General features: G+C 43.0%; 2 protein-coding genes across 2 annotated transcripts; one reads left to right on the top strand and one right to left on the bottom strand.

Annotated features, from left to right (window-relative positions):
* Positions 1 to 441: 441 nt before the first annotated feature.
* Positions 442 to 3,790, top strand: zgc:194887 (uncharacterized protein LOC571819 homolog). The gene is made up of 3 exons (XM_055863088.1): positions 442 to 576; positions 790 to 954; positions 1,641 to 3,790. The coding sequence occupies exons 2-3, from the start codon at positions 807 to 809 to the stop codon at positions 2,333 to 2,335; spliced, it is 843 nt and encodes a 280-aa protein (XP_055719063.1). The 5' UTR covers positions 442 to 576; positions 790 to 806; the 3' UTR covers positions 2,336 to 3,790.
* On the bottom strand, positions 3,185 to 22,239 carry chrm5a (cholinergic receptor, muscarinic 5a). The gene is made up of 2 exons (XM_055863084.1): positions 21,538 to 22,239; positions 3,185 to 5,603 (listed from the first exon to the last, which is right to left on the bottom strand). The coding sequence occupies exon 2, from the start codon at positions 5,511 to 5,513 to the stop codon at positions 3,927 to 3,929; it is 1,587 nt and encodes a 528-aa protein (XP_055719059.1). The 5' UTR covers positions 5,514 to 5,603; positions 21,538 to 22,239; the 3' UTR covers positions 3,185 to 3,926.
* Between the last annotated feature and the right edge of the window lie 533 nt (positions 22,240 to 22,772).

Genomic DNA, 22,772 nt, shown 5'->3' with positions numbered 1-22,772 from the left:
GTATGTGTGAGGATGGAGGAACACATTTAGGGGATGCCAGTTCTAAAAGTTGTCTTGTTTGTTGTTCCACTTGATCAGCTAAAACAAACTGACATTGCAACACCAAGACAAAGGTTACAATCGCTTCTTCCCAGCAGTGGAGGAAGTGTTCGGAAGGTGAGATATTAGGCAACCATCCCACTTGACACAGATAAGTTGAAGGTTGCTTTAACCCATGGTGTTTCCTATTGTGACGTGAAGCTGAGGCTGAAGTCCAGTCGTGACTGGCCTGTAGAGGCTGTGTGGAAGGGACTGCACCGCAGTGGACTGGTTGGCAGCCTGGTTGGCCTTGTTTGCTTAGATATGGGAGTCTGTCTGTCTGTCTCTCGCTCTCTGTCTTTCTCTCTCTCTCTCTCTCTCTCTCTCTCTCTCTCTCTCTCTCTCTCTCTCTCTCTCTCTCTCTCTCTCTCTCTCTCTCTCTCTCTCTCTCTCTCTCTCTCTATCCATATAGTGCTATCAAAGTACAATGTGTGTATAACGGTTTATGGTCACAGAGCGCAGCACACACACACACACAGTGGAACAGTAACAGTGAAGGTAAGTGTTCATTCTTTACAACATTTCAGTAAGATTCATTGTTCTTAAAGTACCTGTTCTAGACATTGTATTAAAAAATGACAGATTTTTGTCCATGTATGAACTTGTCAAATACATGTATCTCTTGAATGGGCATAACACAATTGTTAGAGAAATTGCATTACCACTCTGTATGTATGGTCAATTGAATCCACATGTCTGTTTACCCTGAAGGAACTTCCCGTTAGAAGATGCAGAGTTTTGGGACATGGACAGTGGCAGTAGCAGCAGCACTGGTGATCAGTCTCATGGGAGTACACACTAAACACCTGGTAGCTGAGAACACCCATCTCCTGACCTCTGAAGAGCACAAGATGGTCCTCAACCAGGGAATGAAAGGTATGGAGGACATTACTGTATTATTATTAATGGAATGTAATTACCAACTAAATGTAGAAATGGATTCTACAGTAGGACTTATGGCTGTTTCTGTAGTTGTCATGTGTCGTTTCAGTGGGATTTAATTTGGGCATCAAATTGTATTAATAGCCCTACGTGTGGTGCTTGAAGTATCATATCTTTGCTGATAGACAAACCCGTTTGTTTTGAGTCTGTAATTCTGGAGGTAGTTCAAATGCAAAAGCCTAGACCGAATTACTTACTGACCCTTCTAAACTTCATACTTGACAACAGTGTTTCTATAAACTTCTTTCACGTTTCTTACCTGCTGCTGAGAACAGTAGTGTATTGTAGTGACACACTTTTGTCCGACTTAACAGCAGAGATGCTACATTAGAGCATCACGGTTTGACTACGCTTGTCATGGACACGGTGAAATCCCATGGATTATGAAACTGCTAACAGTCATGAAGATTAGCCCATTGATGATAAGACAGGGAGTGGCAGGTTAATCATCGTGGTCCGTCATCATACAATACCTTGAATAGGTGTACACAACGATTAGAAAAATAAATCCAGATTATCTGCTTTGATTTACTCAACTTGAACTCATGTTACTCTTCAACTCTTTGTGCAATTTGCGTATTGTGGGTGTTAATTCAGTTTGTTGCTATTTCACCCTTCAGAGTATCCCAGGGACTGCTATGAGATGTTGATGGGTTCAGGGGGTCAGGCCAGAGATGGAGTGTACTTGATTCAGCCAGCTGACTACCCCATCCTGGCCTACTGTTTCATGCAAGATGGTGGTTGGACCGTAGTGCAGCACATCACAGTTAACAGCAGTGTGGACTTCGACCGCACCTGGGTCGAATACAAGCAGGGTTTCGGGGTACTGAATGGTGACCACTGGCTGGGGAACGAACACCTCCACCATCTCACCCAAGGGCCAGGACGCTACAAGCTGGGGGTCAAGCTGGTGGACAAAGATGCCGTCGCCAAGATTGGCGAGTATGACCCTTTCATGGTGGAGGACGAGCGGTCTGGGTTCAGGCTGCGTCTTGGTCTGTTCCAGGGCTCTGCCTTAGACGCTCTCACACAGGACACAGAGAACTACCTGCATGACAACCAGAGGTTTACCACCAAGGACCGAGACAATGACAACTACTTCCAAAACTGTGCTAAGCTGCAGTTCCAGGGTGTGGCGGGAGGGGGCTGGTGGTACGACGCCTGTGCTGGGGCCAACCTCAACCGCAGGAACGTGATCTACTGGCAGAAGGACTGCAACAAAGAGCACCTGTGTAAATACGCCTGGATGATGGTAAAGCCCTCAGACACAGTAAAGGTGGTCCACACTGGGGACTGTAAGAAGGATGAACTGTGAGTCTTGTCTGGAGATTAGGTTGATCCATACCATCTGTGGTTATTCTAATGCAGTGGTTCTCAAAACATTGTTTACGTAATAGAGACAATAGTTCAACACATTTAATTTAGAAATACATAGAGACATATGATCACAAAATGCTGGAAAGAAAACAGTTCAGTATCAACTGATTTGTCAAGCATTTTTTGTAAGTAATAAAAAAAATCTATAGTTATTTTGGGGACTTCATACACTTACATCTCCCCCTCTACCTTTCCCCCAAAATTGCAAGTGCAGTTTTCTGTCTAAATGATCACAGACCACATTTTGTGGTCATTATATCATAGCTTATTGCACATGTAAAACCACTTCTGCTGTATTTATTTACTCACTCACCTAATATCACTGAACGAATGTGTTGGTTGTTGGCACAAAAAACAAGATATACTGGATCAAAATAAGATTCACTCCAGTAAGTTTACAGTAGATTTTCTGATGACAAATTTTATGTTTTTTTGATGGTTCTGGTCAATTGAAATTCTGTAAATGTAATGTCTAGCAATGGGGACATGAGAATTATACAGTGCAGCACAGAATGACCAAAACAAAAGCCTGTCTCCTGAGTACAGACAGACGTTAAACACATTCTAATTAATACATGACACAGAACAGTGCATGAATCAAACTCTACTGTCTCCCACTCAGTATGGATGTAAATGTTGAGGGCTATCACTGTACTGAGTGACTTATATTGACCCTGGACAGATTAAATCACTCCCTGATATGATCCCATCCGTAGGCCTGAACTGAACCCACTATGATTGATTAAAGGCTAATCCTTATCTGACAAGTCATTTGTCAGGTGTATACTTTATGTGGAAGTGTCCGATAAACTATTGCATGAAATCACGTGTTTTACACAGTTTATGTGCACATTAAAGCTGCTGAGTTGAGTAAGACTAATCGTTAATAGAATTTTATGTTGCAAACTCAGCATTTACTTTAATCAAATCTTTTCCCCTCTGTTTCTGTGGTGTCTGGATTCATTTGGATTGAGGGATGAATACATTTGTACTGTATATGTGTTTGTGCTTGTGTATTGGTGGAAAGATTGGCTGTTGAATGTTTGATTATTAGTATCTGACAAAAGTCAATGGTACATGTGAACAAGGCTTTGATGATCAGAGTGTACAATCGTTTGTTATCCAGCTCACTCTGAAATCAAGTCGAGAACTGTGATAGCCCTTAAAATAAACACAATGTAGTCTAACATAATACCTAGAAACCATTCAGAACATGTTTCTAGGAAATATCGCTAACTTTTTTGTGCATGTTTTTTTTATTTTATATATTTACATTTTCAATTATGTATTGGTGTACAGTATCAGCATTTGGGGCAAGATTATCAAACACTTTTGAATTCCTTGTAAGCAGTGATCAAGGTATTGATTAAAGAACAATACCATTGACAAACTAGAGTCTTGTCTCTAACCTTTGTACTTTTGACACACCCTACTTGTAGACATAACTCAAATACTGACAGAAATATTTCCACATCTATCTAGTCATATAGTCTTCATACTCGTTCCTCTGTAAGGAAGGTGTGAATGGCTCATGTTAGCTTGCTGCTCACTACAGGGTTTTGCCCGTACCAGTAAAGTTTCTCTTCCACTCTCTTCTTCTTCCACTGACAAAGCAGCAGCATGCGGAAGGTCTTCTGGAAGGTCTTGTTACAGAGGGCGTAGCACATTGGGTTGACTGTACTGTTGACATAGCACAGCCAGTAGCCCAGGTGCCAGAGAGACACAGGGATACAGTCAGAGCAGAAGGTGGAGATGAGCACCATGATGTTGTATGGTGTCCACGTCAGGATAAAGGCCAGCAGGATAGCACTGAGAGTCTGGGCAGCCTTCCTCTCTTTAATCAGCACCATCCTCTTCCTCTTGGTCAGCTGGATCTTCAGAGTGGTGTCTATTGGCTTGGAGGAGGAGGTGGAGGGTGGGGCACTCATGGAGTCGGCTGAAGAGAAAGATGATGGGGCCATGTTAGTGTCCCCGTTCTTGCTTTGCTGGGCACCGCTGGTAGTGTCTTTGGGAACTGCTTTAAACTTGTAGGACACACACTTCTTACTCTTCTGGGAGTTGGTCTTTGGTGGCGTGTGGAAGAAGTTGTTCTCCTCATAACTGCTGAGCTGTTCTTTATCACAGCCTGCTGCACCCGTGCTCTGCCTACACTCCTGGTTCCGGCAGGTGGGCTGAAAGACCCCCGGGGATACGGGCCGCTCCTCGTCCTCCGAGGAGGCATAGCTGTTGAAGGTGGTCAGCTGGTCACTCTTGGACCACTCTTCGTTTGTGGCTGCTGCTGATTTGGCTGCATTGCTCCTGTTGGAGGAGGACCAGGAGGCCTGGGTTCTGTCCCGGGAGGCAGAGCTGAGCTGCTTGCAGTTGAAGCAGGATCTAATGATGGTTTTCTGGGGCTTGGTGGTACCAGCGTCTGTGGAACTGTTGATGCCCTGGAGCTCAGCGAGGTCCTTGGTGCGACGTTCCGTCTCCTTGTAGATCCGACAGTATAGGATGGTCATGATTGACACTGGGATGTAAAACGCGGCAATGGCTGTCCCAAATGTTATCACTGGCTCCGAGAAGAACTGGATCTGACACTGCCTCTCAGGGACTGTCCTTTTCCCCACAAAATACTGCCAGCACAGTATGGGAGGGGCCCACAGGATGAGGGACACCAGCCAGGCCATTCCTATCATGACCCCAGCCCGTTTGGGGGTGCGCTTGGCTCTGTAGGTCAGGGGTCTGGTGATGGAGAAGTACCGGTCAAAACTGATGACCAGCAGGTTCATTACTGACGCATTACTGGCCACGTAGTCCAAAGCCAACCAGAGGTCACAAGCCACACTCCCCAGTGCCCAGTATCCCATCAGTATGTAGGAGGTGTAGAGGTTCATAGAGAACACACCTATAATGAGGTCAGCTACAGCCAAACTCAGCAGGTAGTAGTTGTTGACTGTCTTCAGCTGGCTGTTAACCTTAAACGACAGCATCACCAGGACGTTCCCCACTATCGTAATCAGGCTCACGATGGCCGACACAGTTGCTATGGTTATGACCTCCCATAGACTGTGTGTGACAGGGTGGATGTCTGATGCATTGCCATTTATGGATAAGTTCTGTATTCCCCCACCTTCCATGTTGTTTCGCTAACGTTGCCCTTATTGTGGTATGAGTGGTATGGCTATCAGAGAGTAATCTGTTGGGTATGCCATCTTGAGTAGGCTATCCTAGAAAGAAGAACAAATAAAGTGAGTTAATAAAATAACAAATGCAGTTTACAAGTGATCTTTTCATGCAAAGTCAAACTCCATGCACAGTATATAAAAGAAACGGTAGTGCCACAAATAGTCACTAGATGGCAATAATAATCAACAATCATCCCCATGTGAGTCTAGTAGTAAGTAGAGCACCAATGCTCACACTGGCCAAATATGCGGTCCATGCACCTTGCAAAACATCTTGTCTTGACAGTTTAAGACCTATAATGTAAATAATGTGATAACAGCACCAAAAAAGTATGCATGTTTGTGCTGTGTCATATTAAAGTGTATGGTTCTATTTCTGCTGCAAAAAGGTCTCTCACAGAAAGTTTGTTACACTACAGAGGTACATTAGCAGACAAAGAGGCTTAGCAGATTGACACATTGTTGGCAGTCTAGCCAAATTACACTTTTTAAATCCAGGTCATTAAAATAACTAGTCCGTTGCTCATCAATATCAGCAAGCATGTTTCTTGTCTGTATTAAATGGATATAGATGTCACAGTATTATCTCAGTGGCTCTCTGTAACCAGGGTTACGATGAAGTGATTGCTTCTGATTCTGAATGACGAACACTGATATCAGTGGAGCTAAACAAAATGTGCTCAAGCTTTGTACTGATGGAACAATCAACAAACAGACAAAAGATGGCCATGACATTTCTGTCCCAGAGGTTGTTTGAATTGTCTGGCGAGGCGGTGGTTTTATCAGGTGTTTTCTCTGCCTCCTGGCTGAGTTTACCCAGCTGAAGAAGAGCAGCATCCCAGTTCTTGGGACACGTAGCACGCCATATGTACTGACCGGGATTGATAAAACACAATTAAACCTGGGCCTTTGCAGTTTCTCCACACACCTTTATGAGATGAATCCACCTCAGATCACTATGGCGGTGCTAAATCCCAATGTCTTGGTCTCTATTTTTCTATCTGTTTTCCTGGCTTCAGCCTCTCCATTCTGCTTCTGAATGGGCTGACTGGGATGTTTTATTTTAATGTCAAGACTGTTATGGTTTGTGATTAAGTAGATTGTAAATTAGCAACAAATTACAGGCTACCAGGCTACCAGAATTGTCCTTTACACTTAACACTTTTTCTCCAAAGTGACCTACAGATTCTGAAGTGTCATATGTCAAATGGCCTCCATGGTAATTGAACATGCAACCTTGGATTCGATTCTAACCAATTGGGTTAAAAAAGAGTCCTACATCTAGCCCTGGAGACAGACTTCAAGTGCTCATTTCAACATTGGCCATTTCTTCCTGGCAGGTTATTTAGTGTAATGATCATGGACTCAGGCATTATGTCAATGGAACAGCACCCTTAGAGACTGTGGAATGAAATAATGATCGGAGTGATTGCTATCATTTATTCTTCTCTGTGTTTCTCTGTCACATCTGACAGCAATCATTTCTCCTTTCATTTCATTTTCTTCTTGACAATACTGAAGGAAGGAAAAGAAAACCACATCTCTAATAATATTGAGATGAAGAAATGGTGTTGTTAATTAAGAGAGATGTGAGCAACATTTAGCGAGTCATATTTGATCTACATTGAGTATACCAAACATTAGAAACACCTTCCAGTTGAGTGTGAAAAACACAGCAACATTGCAGTTCTTGACACAAACCGGTGTGCCTGGCACCTACTACCATACCCCGTTCAAAGGCACTTCAATCTTTTGTCTCGCCCATTCACCCTCTGAATGGCACACATACACAACAAGTCCATGTCTCAATTGTTTCCAGGCTTAAAAATCATTGTTTAACCTGTCTCCTCCCCTTGATCTACACAGTTTGAAGTGACATCAATAAGGATCATAACTTTCACCTGGATTCACCTGGTAAGTCTATGTCATGGAAAGAGCAGGGGTTCTTAGTGTTTGTACACTCAGTGTATAGGGTTGACTGTGTCTACTACCATGAAAATACATCTAATGGGAGATCAGGATGGTAGCGTTTTTAGCATGTGCCATTGCCAACCTGTGCCTATGTTTGAAACCTGTGTCTATGTGTTACCATGAGCCTAAGTATGCAATGTCCCAGGTCATCTCATTGCTAACCCAGTGTTGCTGGAGAACTTCCAACATGGGTAATGCCCATTTTGTTGAGAGGGGATGAAGGTGGCATCACAGATGCTGAGTTTAGGGCCTTGTTAAATGGATATCCACTGTACACCTTGTCCATGATACTTAGGATCAATGGGATCACTCAGTAATGGAAGGATTCCCATTATCATCCATAAAGTAGACACTTGCTTAGTCGTTCCCTTCCTCAAAACATCTGAATCATCAGTCTACTGAGAGATCTTTGTGTCACACACCAGATGCTCTTCAAATACATTTTGAGTCCTGCCGTGAGTTTTAACAATGGAAACATTGACAGTTCATTACATAAGACGTGGTATGGTGTGAAATATCTTGCTTAACTTGCTGTCTCAATTTTAGCTTTGCTGTCTCAGTATAACTATTGTGATAGACTATCACATCCTCCATTTCTGGTCCTGGATACCTGAATAACTCATCTGTTATCCTCTCAGCCTTGGAAGATGAATCTATACTCTGTCAGTTCATCTACCAGTAGTATTTTGACCCTATCGTGACCTATACTTCTGAGTAACTTCTCCACTCATTGGTATTCTTTTGGCACACCGTGGCAGCCTGAGGTCCACACAAATGACATTCCACTCACCACATGGAGGATCAGCGAGCCCTTGGATCGCCCTTCAGCTTATTACTGTGACATTTTATATCACTCACATAATCAACATCACAGCACTGGAGAGCCCAGGTATCACTTGACAGCTGTTTTTCTTCTTCTGTACTGTCCCTTTAGATGATGAATTAATCTGTCTCCCTCTCTTTATTTCTCCTTCAATCTATCACTCTCTCTCCCTCTCTTTATTTCTCCTTCAATCTATCACTCTCTCTCCCTCTCTTTATTTCTCCTTCAATCTATCACTCTCTCTCCCTCTCTTTATTTCTCCTTCAATCTATCACTCTCTCTCCCTCTCTTTATTTCTCCTTCAATCTATCAGTCTCTCTCTCCCTCTCTTTATTTCTCCTTCAATCTATCCGTCTCGCTCTCCCTCTCTTTTTTTCTCCTTCAATCTATCACTCTCTCTCCCTCTCTTTATTTCTCCTTCAATCTATCAGTCTCTCTCTCCCTCTTTATTTATCCTTCAATCTATCAGTCTCTCTCTCCCTCTTTATTTATCCTTCAATCTGTCAGTCTCTCTCTCCCTCTCTTTATTTCTCCTTCAATCTATCTGTCTCTGTCTCTCTCCCTCTCTTTATTTCTCCTTCAATCTATCACTCTCTCTCCCTCTCTTTATTTCTCCTTCAATCTATCAGTCTCTCTCTCTCTCCCTCTCTTTATTTCTCCTTCAATCTATCAGTCTCTCTCTCCCTCTCTTTATTTCTCCTTCAATCTATCAGTCTCTCTCTCCCTCTCTTTATTTCTCCTTCAATCTATCAGTCTCTCTCTCCCTCTCTTTATTTCTCCTTCAATCTTTCACTCTCTCTCCCTCTCTTTATTTCTCCTTCAATCTATCAGTCTCTCTCTCCCTCTTTATTTATCCTTCAATCTATCAGTCTCTCTCTCCCTCTCTTTATTTCTCCTTCAATCTATCAGTCTCTCTCTCCCTCTCTTTATTTCTCCTTCAATCTATCAGTCTCTCTCTCCCTCTCTTTCTTTCTCCTTCCATCTATCAGTCTCTCTCTCCCTCTCTTTATTTCTCCTTCAATCTATCAGTCTCTCTCTCCCTCTCTTTATTTCTCCTTCAATCTATCAGTCTCTCTCTCCCTCTTTATTTATTCTTCAATCTGTCAGTCTCTCTCCCTCTCTTTATTTCTCCTTCAATCTATCTGTCTCTGTCTCTCTCCCTCTCTTTATTTATCCTTCAATCTATCAGTCTCTCTCTCCCTCTCTTTATTTCTCCTTCAATCTATCAGTCTCTCTCTCTCTCTCCCTCTCTTTATTTCTCCTTCAGTCTATCAGTCTCTCTCTCCCTCTCTTTATTTCTCCTTCAATCTATCAGTCTCTCTCTCCCTCTCTTTATTTCTCCTTCAATCTATCAGTCTCTCTCTCCCTCTCTTTATTTCTCCTTCAATCTTTCACTCTCTCTCCCTCTCTTTATTTCTCTTTCAATCTATCACTCTCTCTCTCCCTCTTTATTTATCCTTCAATCTATCAGTCTCTCTCTCCCTCTCTTTATTTCTCCTTCAATCTATCAGTCTCTCTCTCCCTCTTTATTTATCCTTCAATCTATCAGTCTCTCTCTCCCTCTCTTTATTTCTCCTTCAATCTATCAGTCTCTCTCTCCCTCTCTTTATTTCTCCTTCAATCTATCAGTCTCTCTCTCCCTCTCTTTCTTTCTCCTTCCATCTATCAGTCTCTCTCTCCCTCTCTTTATTTCTCCTTCAATCTATCAGTCTCTCTCTCCCTCTCTTTATTTCTCCTTCAATCTATCAGTCTCTCTCTCCCTCTCTTTATTTCTCCTTCAATCTATCAGTCTCTCTCTCCCTCTCTTTATTTCTCCTTCAATCTATCAGTCTCTCTCTCCCTCTCTTTATTTCTCCTTCAATCTATCAGTCTCTCTCTCCCTCTCTTTATTTCTCTTTCAATCTGTCAGTCTCTCTCTCCCTCTCTTTATTTCTCTTTCAATCTATCAGTCTCTCTCTCCCTCTCTTTATTTTTCCTTCAATCTATCAGTCTCTCTCTCCCTCTCTTTATTTCTCCTTCAATCTATCAGTCTCTCTCTCCCTCTCTTTATTTCTCCTTCAATCTATCAGTCTCTCTCTCCCTCTCTTTATTTCTCCTTCAATCTATCAGTCTCTCTCTCCCTCTCTTTATTTCTCTTTCAATCTGTCAGTCTCTCTCTCCCTCTCTTTATTTCTCTTTCAATCTATCAGTCTCTCTCTCCCTCTCTTTATTTATCCTTCAATCTATCAGTCTTGCTCTCCCTCTCTTTATTTCTCCTTCAATCTATCAGTCTCTCTCTCCCTCTCTTTATTTCTCCTTCTAACTATCAGTCTCTCTCTCCCTCTCTTTATTTCTCTTTCAATCTATCAGTCTCTCTCTCCCTCTCTTTATTTATCCTTCAATCTATCAGTCTCTCTCTACCTCTCTTTATTTCTCCTTCAATCTATCAGTCTCTCTCTCTCCCTCTCTTTATTTCTCCTTCAATCTATCAGTCTCTCTCTCCCTCTCTTTATTTATCCTTCAATCTATCAGTCTCTCTCTCTCTCCCTCTCTTTATTTATCCTTCAATCTATCAGTCTCTCTCTACCTCTTTATTTCTCCATCAATCTATCAGTCTCTCTCTCTATCCCTCTCTTTATTTCTCCTTCAATCTATCAGTCTCTCTCTCTCCCTCTCTTTATTTCTCCTTCAATCTATCAGTCTCTCTCCTGTAGCAGGCAGTTTACTCTGGGCACCTTATTCATCCAAGCTACTCAATACAGCCATAAGAAGTTTTAACCTTTGAGTTGATTCTGTTTTAACCCTGTAACACAGAATTAACCCTCTTCCTCCATGAGTCAAAGGGACAGATTCAAAATCCTGCCGTGTCAGCGTGCATTGCACCCGGCCCGCCACAGGAGTCGCTAGCGCCCGATTGGACAAGAACATCCCTGCCGGCCAAACCCTCCCCTAACCCGGACGATGCTGGGCCAATTGTTCGCCACCCCATGGGTCTCCCAGGTCACGGCCGGCTGCGACAGAGCCTGGACTCGAACCAGGATCTCTAGCGGCACAGCTAGCACTGCGATGCAGTGCCTTAGACCGCTGCACAACTCGGGAGGCCTGACTACATATATTTCTACTGTATACAGTATTTGTGTCTTTTTTATGGATTTGGCTGCCTTCTTTATCTTTGCATTAGTGTGTATGAGTTTTAGCTCAACTACAATCACAATAAAACCTGAAAGTGACATGGATTCTAAGGGCTAGATTCAATCCGAAGCGCAAATTGAAATGAAAAGGTAATTTTAGATTGAGCCGACAAATACAGCAAGTACCACGAATGCAGTCGTCGCCAATGCAAGAACAGTGCCTTAAATTTCAATCATGCTGTAGTGCGGATCTTCTCTTTTTATTTGAGGTATTTTCCTCTCTGCACCTCATTACATTGGTCAGGTGTGTATCAATGAACCGTATCTATGGCAGCACTGACCACTCCTCAGAGTCACGTTTAACCTTTCCCTGCACTGCAGCGCTGCTCATGTTTGTGTGCTTGGGTAAAGCTAAAAGTGTGTGGGGATGAGGGTATGTTTGTGTGTGTGAGAGAGAGAGAGACAGAGGGAGAGACAGGGGGAGAGAGAGTGCACGTGTATGTTGTTCTGTGTGCACGCTCTGGAGAGCGGCCTAAGGCTCTTTGGCACAGTGCATTCTGCATGCCTCAAGTCGGTCCAGTGACCCATGCTTAAGATCCCTGGATACAGTATCTTTCGTTCTGCAGGGGGACCTATGACAGGCTTCCCTTGAGGCAGGTTGTAGTGTAGTGGGTAGAGGGGGATTATATGCGCAAAGAGACAAATATCAGGTACAGTTTTCGGGATTATTAACCTCATGCTTAAGATAAATCAGTCCTCTAAAGCCATCTACACGCTGTGATGGTACATACTACTGGAGCTGGTTGACATGGTTTTCATCAATCTTTTCACATTTGTTTCATACCAATCATTTATAGCTATTATGCATTATCTATCTCCTAATGTACCATTGAATTACCTTCAGTGGGTGCTAATTTTCCCCTCCAGTACGCTAAGTGTCTTTTTACAACTGTGATGACAAACTTTGTAATGGCATTTCAATTCAGACGAGAGATGCTAAGTATCATTATTACATTCATTTTATGATCAGTTTGATGGATATGACAATAGCTGTCTGCTGTCTGCTGATGATACTCATGACCATACTGACTGTCTGTGTAACGATTTTCCTCCTCTTCAAACGAGGAGTATGAAGGATCGGACCAATACGCAGTGTGGTAAGTGTCCATGATAGTTTAATAAAACTGAACACGACAAAATACAAAAATAACAAAGTGAATGATAATGAAAACCGAAACAGTCCTGAAATGTGAAACAAACACTAACACAGGAAACAATCACCCACAACACACAATGGAAAACAGGCTACCTAAATATGGCTCCCAATCAGAGACAACGATAAACAGCTGCCTCTGATTGGGAACCACACCAGGCCAAACACATAGAAAAACAACAACCTAGAAAAAAGAACATAGACTGCCCACACTAACTCACGCCACGAACCAAACTAAAATAGAGACACAAAAACGGAACTAAGGTCAGGACGTGACAGTACCCCCCCCCCCCCCCCCCCCCCCTCCCAAAGGTGCGGACTCCGGCCGCAAAACCTAAACCCATAGGGGAGGGTCTGGGTGGGCATCTGTCCGCGGTGGCGACTCTGGCGCGGGACGTGGACCCCACTCCACCATAGTCTTGGCCCACTTAAGTGGTGCCTTTGGAGCGACCTCGGACTGGGGACCCTTTCAGCGGGCCCCGAATAGACGGGAGACTCCAGTCGCGCCGGAGTGACGGGCAGCTCCTGACTGACGGGCGGCTCTGGCAGCTCCTGACTGACGGGCGGCTCTGGCAGCTCAGGACAGACGGGCGGCTCTGGCAGCTCAGGACAGACGGGCGGCTCTGGCAGCTCAGGACAGACGGGCGGCTCTGGCAGCTCAGGACAGACGGGCGGCTCTGGCAGCTCAGGACAGACGGGCGGCTCTGGCAGCTCAGGACAGACGGGCGGCTCTGGCAGCTCAGGACAGACGGGCGGCTCTGGCAGCTCAGGACAGACGGGCGGCTCTGGCAGCTCAGGACAGACGGGCGGCTCTGGCAGCTCCGGACAGGAGGGAGACTCTGGCTGCTCCGGACTAGAGGGCGTGGCTGGAGGCTCGCCTGCCCAAACACTCTCTCGCCACGGTAAGCACGGGGAGTTGGCTCAGGTCTCCTACCTGAGTCCGCCAATCTACCCGTGTGCCCCCCCAAAATATATTCTGGGGCTGCCTCTCGTGCCCGTTACCTCGCGCCAATTCCCCGTAGTGGAATTGGATACTTTGACTGGTGACTATCATCCATTACCCCAGGATACTTCAACTGGTGACTGTCATCCATTACCCCAGGATACATCAACTGGTGACTATCATCCATTACCGCAGGATACTTCAACTGGTGACTATCATCCATTACCCCAGGATACTTCAACTGGTGACTATCATCCATTACCCCAGGATACTTCAACTGGTGACAATCATCCATTACCCCAGGATACTTCAACAGGTGACTATCATCCATTACCCCAGGATACTTCAGCTGATGACTATCATCCATTACTCCAGGATACTTCAACTGGTGACTATCATCCATTACCGCAGGATACTTCAACTGGTGACTATCATCCATTACCCCAGGATACTTCAACTGGTGACAATCATCCCTTACGGCAGGATACTTCAACTGGTGACTATCATCCATTACCCCAGAATACTTCATCTGGTGACTATCCGGGAGAATGAAGAAGAATTAGTGCTCTGTTGCTGTGTAAATCTGATAGATTTATTGACGGGACAAACAAACAATAGGTTTATGGTTCGGCATGAATCACCTTCATCAGAGACTTCAATAGGAAAAGGTTGGGAGGCACCTATATACCCTTACAGGGGAGTGTCCCACTCTTCATGTCACTCAAACATGTCAATACTGTCAGTAGAAGTAGCAACTACACCGGTTATTCAAACAAGAGTATGATCATCATTCAAGATTCCTACACATTCATTCCACTTGAATAACAAAAGACAGAAATAAACAAAGAAGAACGTATTTACAAAAAAGATGAGAAAGAGAGCTGTTCATTCAGACCCTTTGGCTCGACGCAATCTAAGCAGTCGATCCAAAGTGCCTCTCTGTAACAATTTCCTCACAATATTATTGCACCCTTATTCCCCAGAATTTCAAGGCAGAGGAGGAGCCATGATTAGCATTCACATAGTGCCACGCAATAACATATTCCATATTCTTGTACTACAATGTGGGTGGTAGAATACTTTTGTGTCACTTGAGTTGGAACAATGTGTGCAAAGACCGCAGCGGTAGAAGTCATTAGGGGGACCTGTGGGAGACAGGTCCCCCTTCTTCTTCATTGCTGGAGTTTAACGGTGGTTGGCATCCAATATGTTGCATTACCGCCCCCAACTGAACTATAGTATTAATTCATTACACTGTGATACAACATGGGAAAAGGGTAAAAAATAAAATACAAATATATTAAAAACTACCCTGCCAACTAACTACACTCATTAAAAACCCACCACCCTATTCCACTATTTAACACTATCTGATCCTACCCCAGGCCAACGACCTGAGAGGACAGGACACCCCCACTCACACCCTGTAACTCTTCTGAAGTCAAATCTTGAGCACCCTAGTACTTCTCTGCAGCTGCCACCACAACATCTATTTTCTGTGACTCATGTTCCATCTCTGTGGTACAGTTCACAGCCATTGCTATGAATGCTAAGAAGCCAAACTTACTGAAACATGTATCACTCATTGGCCTCTCCCTCTGATCTGACACAGATCTACTATTCACTCTTGCTCAACCCTCCTCTACCTTCTTCATTGCCTCACCATACAACATCTTCTGCTCTTCTCTGACCACCTCAACCTGCCTCTCTCGCACCTGACACCTCCGAAACTAAACACTCCTCTGTCCCATGTCCTCCTGCACACTTCCCACATCTTGGAATCGCTCTCCTACACACTGCTGCGACATGCCCATAAACGTGACACCTATAATACCACAGTGTATTCAGCACAACAGCTCTAACATCATAACTCATATATCCTAACATTACTTTATCAGGTAAAGACTCCGAATCACAACTCGAAGGAACAGACTGTGTCACCTCTGTTTCACCACACCCCCCACCGGATCTGCATTGCACCAACGGGCGGGCGTCACAAACACCAAGAATCTTCAACTTAAATTGCTACACCTCCACACTTAACACTACCCTGGGAATCCCTCCCTTCAGTGGTGCTCTGTACCTAAGCGCAAAGCAAGATACAGGTCTTCCCCCAAGTTGCGTTGCACGGAGTGCCTGCTCCCTCTGATTACGGGTTACCTTCCCCAATTCAACAGCACTCACCATCTTTTCCACCCAACCTGAAACCACCCATGAAACCACCCATGGATTCTCTTCAAAAATCTCACTCCCACTGGACCAAACATATCTTTATCACAACCATGTCCATCAATGCAAGGCTCGGGCTCCGAGCTCCTCACAACACCTTCTACCACTTCCATTTCACTTTCAGAACTCAAACTGGCATCCGGCTCACTCTGTTTGAACTTGACACCAATATTCCTCGACATACCCTCATACAACAAAAATCTACTCAAATCCTTTTCTGTGCCCCTCCTGACTACTACAATATCATCAATATATAGGTGCCACATGACAATATTAGAAAATAATGGGTTAGATACAGCATTATTAATGAATTTTTCTTCCCAGAAACCCAGAAACAAAGGAGCATAATTTGGCGCTCCCATCACTGTTCACTGGCGTTGGAGGTAAAAAGAGGCAGTATATTGAAAAAAAGTTAATAGATAATGCAATTTCCGATAATGTCAAATCAAAACCAGAAGGGGGCAGCAGACCTTCAAGGGTGTGTATCTAAAGTGGGATAAGCCTCCTGCATGGGGAATGTTTGTGTAAAGACTTTAAACATCCATAGTTACAAGTATATCATTAAGTTAAACTTTGACATTCTCAAGGAACTTTAGCACATCAGGGGTGTCGCCCAAGAATGCTGGGAGGGAAGGAATCAACTTTGTAATGAAAAAATCTGCAAAATGGGATAGGGGTTCTGTGAAGCTATCATTACCAGAGACTATTTGCCCCTCTCCTTTTTAGTAATCCAACCTTGATGCATACAATTCACTCAATACGATCCGTAGGGTTTGCGTGTTAGGGGACATAGAATTCTCTATTGTTCATAATGCACTTGTGATATTGTTCATAACTTTGTACCACAACAGCACCCCCCAGGGCAAATTACAAGATTACAGTTGTTTTGTAGACCTTTTGAGTTCTACAACCTCTTCTGCGCTGAGGTTTCCTTTGAAGTATTTATGCTTACTGGCAACTTCTCTAAGGTCATTTTCAACCAGGTGTAATGACTGCCAAAAAGTCACTAGAACTGACAAATACCTAAGCTATGAATTACATTATTAAATACAGTAATAGATGAATCCTATACTTGCAAGTGTTGCCTAACAGAGGAGAGTAGGGTAAATTGAGATTTTCTTTTTACATTCGGCATCACTCCAAGTGAAATATAGTGAAAGTGAAATATAGTATTCTTCTAACAAATATATCTACATATATTTCAGGATGCTGTGTATCTCTGGAAATAATCCAAATTCATGTAAACATTACAATTTTGAAAACACGGTAACACTTTATTTAGATAGTCCGTCTGTAGATGCTCTACAGACTATTTACAGACTATCAGTAACATTTCAACTATCTACTAGACCTAGCCCTAACCTTAACCTTAACCCATATCCTAAACCTAACCCTAACCCTACCCCCAACCCTAACTTTAACCCTAACCTGTTATTCTAAACCTAACACTAACCTTAACCTTAACCTTAGTAAGCAGTTGCTTATCAACAGGTAGTTTATTGATAGTATAACCGTCTGTAAAGCATCTACAGATGGACTATCTGGACTATCAAAATAAAGTGTGAAAGAAAACATAGCTTGTGAAAAAAAAGTTCTAAGCTAACATGTAGAATTGTTTTAAAATGGTCATACCAAGGATCATTTAGCTATTCGATTTTGAATTTTAAGACCTCCAAAGGTATCAACATATTTTATAATTTTTTGGGGGTGATGAAACATTGAATTTGGCATTATTGCTATAAGCCAATAGAAATGCATTGAATTCACTACAGATTCACTACATGCAACAACAGATAGTTCCCCAAAAAATCTAAAAGAAGTTTGTTCTGAAGTTTCTGTCCTCTACATCTGAGAGATGTATGAAATATCAGGAAAATATATAATGTATATATTTTTTACATGCACTGTATTCATCCCCTTAATTTCCACAGAGGGGTCATATTAGTGTGTAGCCCAAACTGTTCGGATACTACAGACAGAAGTTGTCAGATGAGGCTGTACAGACTTCAGATGAGTCTTGTGGGACGTCCTGGAGCAAAATGGACAACACTATCATATTTGTGAGAGTCCCATCTCTCAATGGAGTGGCCATAATAGTTTATAGGTTAAACCTTTCTGACGCTAGAGACGTTTTCATGAGAAGACCGATTTTCAGGATGTCTCCTGGTCTGACAAACATAGCTCTAGCTCTGCCACCTTTCACTGCAAATGCGGAAAGCGATATCGGTGGATTGAGACGTAGCCCATGCAAAATCACATATTTCTGGCTTAAACAGACAGATTTTGATGGGGATGTTTTATTATGTTAATTAGATAACCTAGGGGCTGCAGAAATAGTAGGCCAAGGGTTAAGCATATTTTAACACAGGCTTAACACCTAACAAACACTTGCATTGCAACTGGGAAGAAAACACTTAAATATGCTCAACTTGCCATTGACTCAACTTACCCCAATGCCATTGGCTCAACTTACCCTCATATTGAAGCTTATAGAGACCCCAACTGATGTATAGAACAATCTTAAAATGATCTACTTTGGTTTGATATAAGCATCATGAATCCTCTACAACACAATAACACAATAAAGGAATTTGACCTATGTTGCTTCGCACTGGGCACAGACGTCAGATCAATGTTTATTTTTGATTTGCATTTGGTTGAGTTGTCAACTAATGTTAATTCAACATGAAATCAGCAAAACATTTCACCATGACATTGGATTTAGGTTAAAAGTTGAATGAAAAAAATACGAAATTCCCCTACGTTGATTACTTTTAGCAAATCAATCAGTTTTCCAGTTGATTCAATGTCAAAGCATTGAATTTATTTGTTGAAATTATGGAAACAGCATTGATTCAACCAGTTTTTGCCCAGTGGCTTACCACTTTCTCCATGTGGTTTCTTCCTTCACAGACTCAATGAAATGATGACCTCTTCCTAAATATTTAGTCAAATTATCCATTTTATGTGTGGTTTCCTAGAAACAGGGGTGGATTAACTTTCTCCTTTGGCTCAACTTAACCCACTCTCCCCTATAGCAACTCTAGTGAACTCTGGTTCTGATGATATACAGTCTTGTAGAAAGCCTTGACTTCTCCCCAGACATGATTCCTAATTGCCTCGTAATAACATGGAGGTTCTTTTTGTTCCCATATGTGAGGCTCCAAGGTCTTTACCACTGTCGCATTTGTCATGTCTCCAAGTTTGGCAGATCCTTCCTGTTTTGTGGCAACCTGTCCCTGAATATTTGATAGCCTTGTACCTCAACACATTTCTTTAACGCTCCACCAAGTTTGAGGGCTCTGCAAGGACTCGTTAAAATCACGCTCCACTGCTTAATCCTTTTTTGTCATTTTCATTCAGTCAAAGAGCAGAGCAGGGGATCGAGGGCTGGAAGGGTCACATAGCCCCTTCAATGGGTAAAAGAAAGATTTCATGGTTTTGAGTGGTGGAGGAGTGTAACCTTAGGATGAGAGACAGCCTACGGGCGGTTGTACAGTAGCTAGATTTCTTGGGACCATTTGGAGACAATTCCACTGTGTACGAAATTCAAATGAAATGTTATCATTTTTCTGTTGCGTTACAAGATAACAAGTTCTAGGGCTTTAGTGTTATTCTCTTCATTTGCTTTTTTTCTGCACATGCTCATTCTTCTGCACCTGTCCCCTGCCTCCGGGGGAAATGAGAGGTAAAGAGAAGAGACACAGGCAAAGGAGAGATAGGGGGAGGAGAGTTGGTTAATTAGAGGAGAATAAGAAAGCTACAAAGAGCCAGAGGGATGTGAAAGGAAGCAAGACTGGAGGAGGGAGGAAGATGAAGAAAACATGATAATAAGGAAAGGGAGAATAAGATTTTGAGAAAATAAACAGAAGGATACTTAGTGGGAGAGAGGTCAGGGATATATATATATACAGTGGGCTCCAAAATTACTGGCACCCCTGACTGGCAATGCACAAACAATACTTTAAAAAATATAAACAATATAATTATAGAGATAAACTCAAAATACCAACATGTGAGAAATACTGTACTTTATTAATGTTTCAATGGAACCCACCAAAATCATACAATTATTTATTACAAAATACATTTCACCAAAATCAAGGTTTCATAATTATTGGCACTCCTCATTTAGTACTTAGTGCAACCACCTCTGGCAAGGATAACAGCATGGAGTCTTTTCCTGTAATGATTGACAAGGTTAAGGAACACATTTGGAGGGATTTTGGACCATTCCTCTAAGCAGATCCTTTCAAGATCCTTCACATTCTTGGGTTTGCGCTTATCAACTGCTCTCTTCAACTCAGCCCACAGGTTTTCATTTGTATTGAGGTCCGGCGACTGAGATGGCCATGGCAGAACATTGATTTTATTGTCACAGAACCATTTCTGTGTGGATCTTGAGGTATGTTTTGGGTCATTGTCTTGTTGGAAAGTCCACATACGGCCAAGTCCCAGCCTTCTGGCAGAGGCAACCAGATTGTCAGCCAAAATTGCCTTGTACTTGGTGGAATTCATTATGCCATCAATCTTAACCAGTGCCTCTGGACCTCTGGAATTAAACCAACCCAAAAACATCACTGACCCACCACCATATTTCACCGTGAGTATGAGGTGCCTCTCCTTGTATACATCTCTGTTTCGACGCCAAACATGCCGATGCTGTATCATTTGTGGATCTTCTTGTGGCCATTACCAGATTTATGAAGGTCTACGACCATCTGTCTCTTTTGAACTGCCAGTTCTTTTGTTTTCTTCATGGTGTTGGATGACAAAGGGATATTGCATGCGTGTTACCTCATTTTTATACCCTAGTGAAAAAGGACGTGATATAATGGCTCAAAATAGTTCCTTAACACTTAGATAAACTTAAATAAGTGTAATTTAATTCCTGGTTTAATTTTGGTAGATGTTATTTACAATAATAGTATTTAAGGGTGCCATTAATTGTGAAACCTTGATTTGGAAGACATAGATTTTTTAATTAAATCAATAAATGATTTTGGTGGGTTCCATTGAAACATTAATAAAGTACAGTATTTTTCACATGTTGGTATTTTGAGTTTGTCTCTATAATTATATTGTTAATATTTTTTTAAGTATTGTTTGTGCATTGCCAGTCAGGGGTGCCAGTAACTTTGGAGACCACTGTATATATGGGATTTACAGGGGGTGGAATACACAGTCGGCTGCCAGAGGAGAATATAGTGATGGAGGAAGAGGAAGATTAAAAGTGATGAATGGGGAGGAAAATTAAGTAAATGTATAGAAATGTGACGTGAGAGCAAGGTATAGAGACATACGGTACATGTGCATCAACGTGACCTGAGATAGAGGTATGACTTTTCCAAGAGCTGCTACCTCCTCAGGAAAGCTGTCTGTATGTAATTGATCCGTGATTCACTGTAGAAACCTAAATGTGTGTGCTGCTATTTGATACAGTTACCCTACGTGACTGCCTGCTCCTTTTTCACTGTAACTCTTTCTCTCTGTTTGAGCCCCACCTAACTGTTCCTTTCATGAAGGTAAAAGGATGCATTAAATATACATGCTAAGAACTCTCAGACATGCTCGCAGCAGTTTCCGCTCGCCTTTATAGAGGTCAAACTTCTGTGCATATAAAACTCCCAGAAGAATCACTTGTGTTCCTCTAGAAAAAGCAGAGCAAGCCACAGACACATACTCACAGTTGACTTTCACTATCCAAGCGGCCAAGCCCCGTTGCCTTCAGTGTGACAGCAGGATCTGCTTGATGTGTGAAGATAGATTCTCCCAGTTAATATTTAATCCCTTTGTTTTGCTCTGAACTCTCAAGGTTAATCTCAGGGCTGAAAAGTGTAATCACAACCCTGGGAAAGAGCATGAGGATGAGGTCACAGCGGATGAGAAATCTAACTGACAGTATCCCAACATGCTACAGAAGTCCAGATATATAGATCCCAGAGTGTAGAGTAATATTGTATGTCAGGAAATTGAAGGCTTTAGTTGTCACCGCTCAGACATTGACAACAGAGGAGAGGACATCTCTTCGGAGAGAAAAAATGTAGAGAAATCAGTCAACGTAGCAGTCCAATGAAGAAAATTATCCTTAAGTTGCATGGTATCCTTACTTTGTTATTTGTGAATTAACCAATGCTCTAGAGGAGTAGAGGAAGGTTTCTGATGAGGAGAGAAAGAGGAGGGGTGAACTTTCCCCCTGAACTGCTGTGGACTAGCTGGTGACGCTCACTCCCTTTCAGTGAAGTTGGATCTCAGTCAGTGTCTGTGGCAGAGAGGAAAAGAGATGATGCTTGATCCCTGCTAATACTACTGTCCTCCCTGACAGACACAGATGTAGCTGACGCTAGCTGGGAGGAGGAATTCCCATAGGGCTGATTGGTTCATCATGTTTCGGGACAGTGAGCATGCAGCCCAGCCACGGAGCCAAGAAGAGAGGGAGGAGAGAGGGGTGGATCTGAGAGGAGGTTTGGAAGGTGAGAGCAGAAGGGAGAGGAGGGGTGTGACTGGGAAGGAGGGGGGGTGGGGAGGGGGGGTGATGGTCTATCTGCATTTCTGTGAGTACGCACAGCACTAACGAGCAGAGCAGAGCCGACTCATACAGAGTGAGCCCGTTAATTAGCCTTAGGGCACAGCTATTGTCTCCTCCCCAAAGAGCAACAGGGAGACACAGCCCAGGTTATCAGCCATGATTGGTGTCTGTGTATTGAAACAGCTTAGGGTGAGCAGCACTGACTCCAACTGTAGCTTTCTGTGCCGCTCCATAAATCACACTGCTTTTCCCCTTTTTACAAGCAGCATTGACCTGGACTGGCCAGATAAGGATGTTGCTGAGGCTACAGCGTTTCTCCATGGGACCTTTGTCTATGTCTTTGTGCGCCTGCATGGCTGGGTTTTTATAAACTGGATGGGATACAGCTTATCT

The sequence above is a fragment of the Salvelinus fontinalis genome, chromosome 15 (genome assembly GCF_029448725.1).
Source record: "Salvelinus fontinalis isolate EN_2023a chromosome 15, ASM2944872v1, whole genome shotgun sequence".
Lineage (NCBI taxonomy): Eukaryota > Metazoa > Chordata > Actinopteri > Salmoniformes > Salmonidae > Salvelinus > Salvelinus fontinalis.
The sequence above is the reverse complement of the archived record's forward strand: the minus strand, read 5'-3'. Positions and strand labels throughout refer to the sequence as shown.

Coding starts and splice junctions, on each gene's coding strand:
- zgc:194887 (XM_055863088.1), top strand. CDS start 807: ATGCAGAGTTTTGGGACATGGACAGTGGCAGTAGCAGCAGCACTGGTG. Junction 955..1,640: donor CCTCAACCAGGGAATGAAAG/GTATGGAGGACA, acceptor TTCACCCTTCAG/AGTATCCCAGGGACTGCTAT.
- chrm5a (XM_055863084.1), bottom strand. CDS start 5,513: ATGGAAGGTGGGGGAATACAGAACTTATCCATAAATGGCAATGCATCA.